Source organism: Paramisgurnus dabryanus, chromosome 12, assembly GCF_030506205.2.
Source record: "Paramisgurnus dabryanus chromosome 12, PD_genome_1.1, whole genome shotgun sequence".
NCBI lineage: Eukaryota > Metazoa > Chordata > Actinopteri > Cypriniformes > Cobitidae > Paramisgurnus > Paramisgurnus dabryanus.
Window position 1 is genome coordinate 27304862 of NC_133348.1, and position 11480 is coordinate 27316341.

At 36.2% G+C, this 11480-nt stretch overlaps 1 protein-coding gene across 1 annotated transcript; it reads left to right on the forward strand.

Moving 5' to 3' along the window:
• Positions 1 to 523: 523 nt before the first annotated feature.
• Positions 524 to 10304, forward strand: calm1b (calmodulin 1b). Its single transcript, XM_065257388.2, has 6 exons — positions 524 to 655; positions 6063 to 6093; positions 6186 to 6329; positions 7798 to 7904; positions 8031 to 8166; positions 9364 to 10304. Exons 1-6 carry the CDS (start codon positions 653 to 655, stop codon positions 9390 to 9392), a joined length of 450 nt encoding a protein of 149 aa, XP_065113460.1. The 5' UTR covers positions 524 to 652; the 3' UTR covers positions 9393 to 10304.
• The last annotated feature ends 1176 nt before the right edge of the window (positions 10305 to 11480 follow it).

The following is an 11480-nucleotide window of genomic DNA, read 5'->3' on the forward strand; positions in this document are numbered from 1 at the left end:
GTACTTTACAGTATTTTTTTTACCAGAATAAGCATTATTGAATTTATTTATCCACTTAATTATTATACTTAATACAAATGCCTGTTTCTAACAATGACATTTTATGGTATTTTTGTAAGGATTTTATTATTTGTGTAATCACATTATTAGATTTTTAAATACATAAACTGTGAGCATCAGGTGTCAGATTTCTAATTATTGAAATGCTAACATAATCTTAACATAAAGATTTCATATTCTCTTTGACAATAAATTCCAACATGAGTCAGTAATGGCCAATGGGACTTTTAAAAAGTTATTAGGCTAACATTCATCAGTGAGTTGCACCAAAGAGGTATTGTTTGGCTCCGACTTGTATTAATCCATCATTTTGATGCTTAAATATATTTTCAGTAAAACAAACACTATTTACTGCATAAGTGTAGAACTAATGGGCACTTCGGTGTAAGGGTTTTCTAACGGCGCGTGCCATTGGCTGACAGGGAAAGGCAGGGCCGTTCGGCTCGCGCCAAATCAGGAAGTGAGTGGCGGATGAATACATGTGCCAATCTCGCCGAGTACACTCAACCAGAGCTGCACAAGTGACCGCGCATCCCGGAGAGACCTGCCTTGAGTCTAGTTTGGAGATTATCAAACTCTATTTCCTACAAACATGGTACGTAATATTTTTGATAATGTACTGCTTATTTGTATTTGACGCCGTTAGATATTTTACCTCGAACTGCCTGTTTACCCAGGTCTGCCTCATTTACTTACAAATGGCCTCGTAATAACCGCATTTATTATAGATGTAACTTTTAGTGATCGTCTTGTATAGTTAAAACGTATTTTAATATTTTTGTTTAGTATTGCATGTGTTGGTGTTTTATTTCAAGTAAAGTTTAGCGATGCAACAGTCACAATGGAGCCTGGATCCAAAACTGCGCAATTCTTACATCCTTTCTCTTACATACGGGTCACACGCTACAAATGATGGTAATAAATGATACTTCTCCGCAATACACACACTTTCTATTACCTTCGTATTATATCCAGTATTGAGACACCAGGATTTTTTAATTAGATAAACATTACATGAAAATATGTTTTTGTTATACGAATTAGTTTATTATGCGGACTCAGTTTATTAGAGGGAGTCCGGGGTCAGTGGGTTGAATGGGTGGTAATGTATATGCAGATGTTTTGAAATTTGATGGATGGGACACGGAGAAAGGGATGATGATGATGAATGATGTATCAGATGAGGATGTACCTCCGCCACCCTCTGTTGCATCATCTCCATCCGTGCTCCTCCAAAGAATGAATTTCTATGGCAGGGCTTGTTTTCTCATTTCAAACCACTTTACAGACATTTAAAGGCCTTCCCACCAACAGGCAGTTGTATTTCAACCTCACCACAATGTTAAATGCATTGACGGGTGTGTAGGTTTATGTTAATGGCCGCAGAGTTTCCTGTATTCTCTCTCTCTCTAGTCATTGTAGCTTATGCAAATAAAAGGCGTGTCGTGGTAACATATCTGTCATCGGGCTTTTGTTAGCTGTAGAAGCTGAGAGGTGGTGTTAGGCCATTTATAAATGATGTAATTGTGGTGCATTCTTGTAAACCAGAACACAGTGGAGGTTTCTCCAGATGTGCATGTCCATATAAAAGATGAGTCACAAATTAGATCAGTCCAAATTGTTTCACCCAGACCCCTGCTTTTCAGATTTATCGCCTGAGAAAATAGCTCTAGTAATCTCTCATGTCTGTCTCTATTAGAGTTTTAGAAGAGATTGCATCTTTAAATTGCCGAAAGATTTTTAGGAGAAACAAGGTTATCCCCAATCTTTGTATATATTACTTAAATCTTTTCTGGGCTGCAAATGCTCATTGCATTACCTTAGTTTTCTATGATGTATCTATATACAGGGCAGGTAAATGACATTGTAGTATATAATAACATGGTAGCATACAGCTGTTCAAGGTGAATTTATGATGTCATGGTCCCACTTTATTATGTGTTGGGACTCTTGAGGATTATGCTGTCGATACTGACCTACATTGTTTTGCCCGGGCATTTTTTAATGAGCAGGATTTCAGTCCCAGACAGGTGACTTGGTTTAATAGTGCACAATGTACAGTCGAAATAATTTAGTCATTCATTTTCTATACCTTGTAGTGATTGTGGATCTTGTTGTAGCGTGCATGATAGGATAGCAGTGGTTCAAATTTCTTGTGGGTTGGTTTTCATTATTGTTCTGTCTGTGGTCACGGTTTTAATAAATAATTGGTTTGTTGGTAATGAGGTACACCAATTAGGATATTTGTGACCGAAACGTATAACAAATACATTTTAGCACCCCAAACTTCCAGTACCAAAACATTTTATTCTTCATCATTCTTTTTTCTTTTCCAAGTATTAAGCTACATGATGTGCAAAGTGCAGATAAATTTAATAATTGTTAACCAGCACAGCTATTGGCTGGTAATCTCAATCTAACCTACCAATAAACGGTTATCTCTGTTAAATATTAAAAACTTTTATCATTCCTATCAGTCTGTTAACTGTAGGATTGACTTTTTAAGCAATTTTAGGCAAAACAACTCACTGTTGCAAATGTACATTTTGGGAATTGTTGAATCCTAGAACACTTGCTTAACTGTGTTCCTTTTATGTTTTCTATCGATCTGGAACCACTACTGTACATTTATTGTCCATTAAAAAAGAGAAATGGTTCAAATAACGAGACCATGGATAGTTGTCCACGGACTCTGTGCTGGATGGCAAGGAGTCCCAGAGCAGCTGTGTCTGTTCCTCTGGTGTACCCCATCCCCCAGGCAGGGGTTTGGGAGGAGGCAGATGGGGGTTGTCTGGGTACTAGGCACATGGGCACTGAGAATTAAATGAACCATATAGCTAGCAATAGGAGAGCATATTTTTTACTCTTTTACAAATGAAATCCAACCACAATTGGATCCAGCGTGCATGCCTCAGAAAGGCTCTTCATTTTTTTTGCATGTCATTTCTTGTGAGTATTGTTTCTTAATGGACACATGACACAGGATGTAGAATAATTAGAAAACATGATTAAACTAAAGACTGCTTTCGGGCCATTAGCTCCACTCCACCCCTTCATAATGGGGTTATTTGTTTTTCTATCCGCCCTCATACACTTTAGCAAGCTCTTGAGATTTATGCAGTGAGCTGTCCCACTGGTCAGGGTAGTGTAATCTGATGCCAACAGACAACACTTAAATAATACAGTAACTAAAATGGTTTGTCTGAATTAGTGCTGCAGGATATATTGAAATAATTGAAAATCATCGCAAATGTTCATACAGCAAAGTGCAATAACTGAACAAGTTTAATATTTAAAAAAGTTATGTGTAATGTAGTCAATGTTTTAGGTCGATGACCATAGCAGAGACCCTGGTAAAAGGGAAAAAAGTGAAGCTTCTTATAATGAATGGGTGATTCTCACGAAACCCAGATTTTTAAAAATGCCCTTTTTTTGTACTTATAGATTAAGGTCTGAACTTACTATAACCATTATTTTTAGAGGATTTAAAAAAGAATTCCTATAGAATTATTAACATTTTTTAGATTATCTTTATCAAAAGTTATCATTACCGCAACATGATATTACATTAAATATATGCATTTACAAACTCATGTTTCGGTAATGAGAACTAAAAAGTTGTCTAGGTACTATGACAAACAAAATTTCAACTTTTATCTGGAGAGAAAAAATAAGAACTGCTTACCTGGTAGCCATCTTGATCAGTCAATTATGTCCCTTCAAACTAATTTCTTTTGAAAATGTTAGTTCCTTGCGGGCTTAAACAATGATTGAAAATTATTGCAGAGGATGAGAAAATTGGTCTTGAACACATTTATATTCCTTATTATTGTCTCTAAATTTACCAAGATCACCAAATCCCACATGTTTCTTTACTGTAAATGTTTATAGTATAACATGCACTGAAGCATTTAATTTTTTAGATTTTTTTAATTATAAATATTTCCATGTCAAAGAACCCAAATCCAGTCATGGACACATTGCGGAAATGAAAATGTTACCCTTAAATGTGGAAAAAACAACAAAATTTATTTGTATGATGTCCTTTAAAATCATGTGCAAAGTAGTACATGAAGAGATGTTTTTTACTGTATGCGTCTTATTTTGATACTCTTACTTTGCATTTACTTTTTTTTCAAAATGTTTCATGACACCTCATAAGTCTAATTTCACGAGAATCACCTGAATGTGAAGCATGTATGCTGGTTAGCTAAATATAATATTCAGTTTTAAAATATATTTATACGTATTATAAATTTAATTTACTTAAAGCATTATTGTGTTGCACATCATATTATCATAAATGTTTTTGCATTTCCCCCCAGTATCGCACAGCCCTAGTTTAGATCTAAACAGGTTCAGCTAGATACTCTGAATATAGAAAAATGTATCTGATAAAAAGTTTGATATCAATCTGTGTTTTTAAACAAAGCCTTAACCTCAAGCATTTAACACTATCACTATTGATATATGTCATAAATGTGATACAGACATAAATTATAGATCATTTTGCAAGATTTAAACAACACCAGAAGCACTTCTTGTTTCAGTTTTTTTTTAACACTGAACAAAATATTAATATTAATATGAATTAACATTAGAACAAAAAACAACCGACAGAAAATGTAAAATAAATGTGAACTAAAAAACAGGAAGTGCTTCTGGACCAGTGATGTTTACATCTTGCAAAATGGTCTATAACTCGAGGCTACTTAATGATCAATGGTGCGTATTTCTCAGTTATCGGAATTGGCACCAGGTGGAAAAATGCTATAGACTAAAGGGCGATTTATAGTCATGCGTAGATCCTAGCCTGTGCGTAGCTCTGCGTAGCCTGACGCGCACCTCACCAAATGTTTAACAGCGCGTCAGATCTACGCGGACCGCAAGCGCTGTGATTGGTCCACCAGAACCCCTCCCATCAGGTAAAAAAAAATGCGTCATAGGTATTTCCGTTTGTGAGGGTGAAACCAAAGATGAGCCAAGTTGAGGAGTGATTTAACTCAAACCGCATCAAAAGTCGCCGTTTATTTACTTCCATCATTGCTGGTCTTCTCAAATTATACACAACAAGTTGCTGTTTCTTCTTCGTTTGTGGGTTAACTTGCTAAGCTTCTTCTTCTGTGACTTCTTTTGCTGCTACTGTGATTACACGCGTGATTACTGCCTACCAGCGGTCTGCGGGTGTGTTTGCACGTCAACGCGGACGACGACGCACAAGTATAAATGAAAACCGACGCGGAACCTACGCCGTCGCGGCTACGCCGTAGGACCTACGCACGACTATAAATCGCCCTTTAAGAGACTAAAGCTGCAACTAACGATTAATTGGGCAATTATTTTTTCGATTATTCGACTAATCGGATAAAAACCTAAATATTTATTCAATTTGATTTTCACTTTTTATAGCTAAATAAGGCACTAAAATAGGGTATTCATATGTACTTTTAAAAACCACACACTGCTACAGAGTTTTACTAATATAATCTTTCTGATTTTGATATTTTAAGCCCTAAAAAAAAGTTGTGTGCAGTTTTTACAAACATCTTTAACTCTTAAAATATGAATAAAACAAAACGTATTGTGTTGTAATCTTCAGTAATGTGCTAGTGATGTAAATACATTTTTCCACAGATTAACTCATTTTCATCTTTAAACCTTCATTAGAATTAACATTATTCGTTATTAACCAAATAAATAAGCCATATGATATGGCATTTTTACAATAATGAAACCTGGATTTCCCCCTTACTTTAAAACAGATGCTTTGTTTGCTTAGTTGACAACAAATTTCATAATAGATTATTACCGAATCATTGATTAGTTGATTAGACCTGAGCCATATCTAGGGAGTAGAACATCTGTATGTTGGTCTGTATCTACTGTATAATATAATTTACATTCGCAGTATCTGTGTATGAAGAATATCTCTTGGTGTATAGAAAAACTACTAAGTACTACAATCTACTAAGTAACAATTTTTTTGTCTCTATTATTTTCAGGCTGACCAGTTAACAGAGGAGCAGATCGCAGGTGAGAGTTGATGCAAATAATCTGATGCGTCTTATTTGAGTGTTGTGAAGCATGCACTAGTTAACACAGCTGCCACTCTTTATCCATATCAGAGTTCAAGGAGGCGTTCTCCTTATTTGACAAGGATGGTGACGGGACCATTACAACAAAAGAGTTGGGCACAGTAATGAGGTCGCTGGGTCAAAACCCTACGGAGGCGGAGCTCCAAGACATGATCAATGAGGTTGATGCTGACGGTGAGTAAAATTGGAAATTAACATGATAAATTAACAACAGGTGAAGTGTAATAGCACCACCAAACTGATTTTCCCAAACACTGCCACTTAAGTTGTTTGGCCACACAGCTTGTCCCACCCCAAACTCACTCCCATTGGGTGAGCCAATGTTTGTATATCTGATTGCTCAAACATTTAGAGTAAATAATACATTTATGCATTCGGCAGACTTATTCAAACTACCTTGCAGTGCATTTATTATTTGTTTGTGTGCACCCTACAATCTTTGTGTTGCAGAGCTCCACCAGTTAAGCTAAGCAATATTTTAGAAGTGACCTATTTATAAATAATTTAAAGTTGTCTTTACATTAAACTGTCACAGGTGAAAGTGTTTTTCCCACTTTTGCGTAATAAGAGTTTAAAGAAAAGGTGTCGTTTTATGTAGCTGTCATTGAAAAAACTGCCTGTCTTTACAAGTATTCAATCTACTTATCTGTGTGACATAACAACGTCCAATAGAGCTGCAATCCACTCGCTAAGCACTCTGTCTGACACTACAAAACTGCTTTATCAACCCTATATCATGAACCTCTAGGACAGCCGCCTGCCACAAATTGAGACGATGAGGGATTGGGAAAACCATAGGCCTGTGGGACGCAGCCTGCCACTTCTTTGCTGACGCGATCTAGGGTTCGCAACGTCAATAATGCGAGTAGTGAATAAAAAGTAATTGCATAATCCACTCTTCGTGCTCGTCGTACATCTCATTCCCACACACTCATCAAACTCAGTTGCTGGGAAACCTAGACCGATATAATTTTGAGGATCGACACTGGAAGTGACCTAAAAATGGCTGATTTCAGTACAGTTGTGGAGTAGTCATTGTGATAATGATTAGCGTTCGCCCTTTAGCAAAGAAAGGTTTGACTTTTTTACCTGCCATGTTAAGAATGTGGCTCATTGTTGGGATCTTCATTAAATCAAAATTTTAATGTGTGTATCTGTTGGTCATCTTACTTACACCACAGAACATTAAATCACCATCTGCTCCTGTCAAAAAGACCTCAACTCATAGCTCATTTAGACTAGCTAATCCTAGACCAATGTTTTCACACATTAGGGTAGTAATCCAGTCTGGTCTTTATTACTACACATTTGACCTGCTTCTGACCACTGCTCTTTTATGGTCCGCTGTGGCCAGCTGCAGTGCTTTAGATGAGTCTTCTCATATCACTGTGTACTCTCGGCTTTTATTATTCATCGTGGTCCCTGGAGGACTGTCATCCCTCTGCTAATCCAGAGTGAGTTACATGGCTCTTGGGCTCATCTCTTTGATGGCTTATTGGTAAACTGTGAATGACACAGTGTGCCCGGTCACAACTGCAGTTTGCATTATAGACATTAAAAAAAAGACACAGAATATTGTAGTACATTTGTTCTTAATAAAAGTTATGTATTAACATAGCAGGCTTGTTTCCAATGTTCTTAGGCAATGGTACCATAGACTTCCCAGAATTCCTGACGATGATGGCTAGGAAAATGAAAGACACAGACAGCGAGGAAGAGATTCGTGAGGCCTTTCGGGTATTTGACAAAGTAAGTTGAAACCTCCTGTAGTGTGTTTACTTCAGACTTAAATGGACCTGAATCTCAAAGTAGTGGCAGTGAGGATAGATGTTTTCCTACCCTTTCTTTGGTTAAAATATCCCATACCATCTCCAGGACGGTAACGGTTACATCAGTGCAGCAGAGTTGCGTCATGTGATGACAAACCTTGGTGAAAAGCTGACAGATGAAGAGGTTGACGAGATGATCAGAGAAGCCGACATAGATGGTGATGGTCAGGTGAACTATGAAGGTAAGTTCTGTTGCACTGTAGAATTGGCTAGAGTTTTTTCTCTGATGATTCTTAAAATTTTTTTTTTTACATATATCATATTGGTTAAATAATTTTGGGAATTTTTGTATTGAACAATGAGAAAGGCTACCAAGCACATATTACAGTATGTGATAGATGTATATTATAGGTAATGATTTACAATAAGGTTGTATTTGTGAACATTAGTAAATGCATTAGCAAAAATAAACTAACAATAAGCAATGGTGTTTTTATTTGTTCATCTATGTTAGTGTTAGTTAATGCCCATTTAGTTGTTCTTCTATGTGAATTTATGTTCTACATTAACTAATGGTAATGGTTAAAATTTTTGATTAGTATATATTGTATTTTTCATTGTTAGTTCATGCTATCTAATGCATTAACTATTGTTAACGAATGCAACCATATTGTAAAGTGTTACACAAATATTAAATACATTTTATTTTTTGGGTGTAGTTTTTGCACAATATAGAAAATTACTGTTATACAATAAATCCATGGGGTAGCATTTAAAAAAAAAACATTTGAACATAGATGCAATATTTGCATTTGTTTAAAGCAAAGCATTGATTTACTTAACAGGCTGCAGGTGAAGCAGCTCTTTACACCTTCTAACGTCTCATAATCGGTCCTCATATCCAAGACAGTCAATAATAATCTTTTACATTTGGATCCTTTTTTTTTATTTAAAAAAAGTTTGTGTGCTACTGTGCATCCAAGTGTGTGATAAGCAAATGCGCGTTGTCGTCCCGTTTATAGGCTTATATTACCAACGCACTCATTAAATAACAAAAACAATTGACTTTAGACTTTAGACCAGGTTTTAGTTGGTCAATGGCGTAGTCTATTTTAGTTGCCTCAAAATAGCAACGCACCAACAATTCACCTGAACACACCTAGTTTTCAGACCAGAACTTGGGCGCAAATTCATTTGATATTTAAACAGCACATTTTTACAATATAAAAGATCGACCATAGTCATACAGTGCACACATTTGTAACATCTTAGCTTAGAGACGTTTGAATGCTATTCAGAAATAGGATGCTAATTATCATGTGAATTTTGCGTTTACCTCCTAATTTAAAAATTAATAAACCGTTTAGCAGCTGTCTACACTTCCCAGCAATTGTCCAAAAGCATCCCCCTAATCTTATTTCCTCTGCTTCTCTTCTCAGAATTTGTACAGATGATGACTGCAAAATGAAGCCTCATCCTTCAGCTGTGCCCTCTTAGAAGAGAAAAAAATCAGTCAAATGTTTTACTTACCTCTTGGAAAAAAATGTTTATTTATTCATAATGTTTCTGTTTAAAATAATTCAATGTTAAAACAAAGTATCCTTCTGTCCACAAAGTAAATAATCGAAAAAAGTCAAATATCTGCATGAAATGGTTAGTGATCCTGTCCCCAAAGATCAGTCTAGCATCATTTATTCAAGAGAAAAATAACCTGTAACTACCTTCCAACTGAAGAAAAACAGCATTTGGTGAACTCTTTAAGTTCCATCTGCTCTTGAAATGTTTGGGCTGGCCATTCTCCTTTTGTTCTCTTGTTTTTTTTTCTGTTCTTCATGCATGCAGCTTGAGCCCGGAGCTCATCTCCAGCCAATCAGAGCGTGCAGTCCACTGAAGTGTTGTATTGTGGGGTTTTGTAATTAAAGAGGAACCTTAAATAGAGAGAAAGCTTGTCAAATCAAGTTTTAAGTGGAACGGGCTTTCGTGTATTGTGGGAGATAAAAACTAAAAATCAAAAACAAGAAAAAATACAAATAAAAAAGCAACAAAAAGTCGAAAATGTTTGGCATGATTTATTGTTTCAGATTTATATTTTTGTTGATTGTTTATTTTGTTTTCATGAACTTTATTTTCCTGGACGGCCGATTCCTCCGTTGTGTGCTTTGCTATGATGGAGGTGATGGAGGAAAGTTTTAAATGGTTGGATGAGTGTGGCTGAGCCTTCACTTTCCTCTCTTGTTTCTTTACTTCTGTTTGGTGAATTCTCCCCAGCGTTGCATCTGCTGCGGGAGTCTGCACTACATACTTCAGTTTGCGTTCATTCCAATTGTACATGCTACTGTTTTAATATTTTCTTCAAATAAAGTGACCATGTTCTTTGCGACTACGTGTATGCTGTTTATTTTGTTTGTTTTTTACAAAGTTTTATTCTCGTGTTTGTTACAGACACCGTGAAATCAGGTTTTTTTTCTTTGTTCTTGATATGTCACATTCAGTAAGCATTTAAAATGTACAGCCTTACTAAGGATAAGTCAACTAAAACATGATGATCCATCCCATATAGATTTTTGTCCAATCAAATGCTTTGTAATATGAAAATGTGCCTCAAATGCCAATGCTAAATCACTGTTAACAGCTGTGATGTAACTTATATATTAAAGAATAGACGTTTTAGCATCAACAACATAAACAAAAGGCTTTTGTGGCCTGTTAGAGTCTCTGTAGAGAATATTTCTGATAATAAGCAAAATAAATAGGAAAATTAACTTACTGCTACAGCGATGATCCTGTAGATCCTAATGATGATCCATGGTCACAATCTCCCCTTGTCTTTAGGTAACCGAAACATTTTGCACAAGGTCAGTTTAGCCAATAGCCAGACCAACAAAAACATAGACCGGAGGTTGTCCGATGAAACCGTCTATAACAGATATTATTTCATGGGGTCTTTGACTGGAGCGAGGTCAAGGTTTTCTTCTCGGCACTAGACCCCCTGTGTTTCAGCTAAATTACAGCTTTCTATCAAAACAAAGAAGCCATTAAACATTTATTTGGTCAATCATCCTTCATGCTTCTTTTTAATGGTTACTGCTGCCCACCCTGGGCTGGACACTCGGGCCAAGATGCAGGAGAGAATCTCAATCACCAAACCCACACATTTTGACATGTGAGCTCCCAGGGTTAAATTAAACATATCAATATTTCATGTGAAAATGAACCAGCGTGTGTCAGCCTCCCCATCCTCCTTCTCTTAACACAGAGACTAAACCCCTATCATATAACAGAAACTCAATGCAGATACCCATTTCTCAATGTTTGAAACACTATTCAGTTGTGACATCTAAGCCATTTTTGTGATTTAATGTTTTCTATAAAATCATCCTATGTAATGTAAAGTACATTCTGTGAAAACATGAGCTTGATGTATTTAACATTGCCTCAAAGATTGAAATCATGACATTATTAATGCATTTTTAGGTAACACTTTACTTGAAGGGGTGTTCATAAGACTGACATGACACCTTCATAATCATGACATGACGCATGCCAAGAACATGAA

Bases quoted from the DNA above. Each gene is read 5' to 3' on its own strand.
- calm1b (XM_065257388.2), top strand. The intron at 6,094-6,185 runs GTGAGAGTTGAT...TATCCATATCAG, and splicing joins AACAGAGGAGCAGATCGCAG to AGTTCAAGGAGGCGTTCTCC. The intron at 8,167-9,363 runs GTAAGTTCTGTT...TTCTCTTCTCAG, and splicing joins TGGTCAGGTGAACTATGAAG to AATTTGTACAGATGATGACT.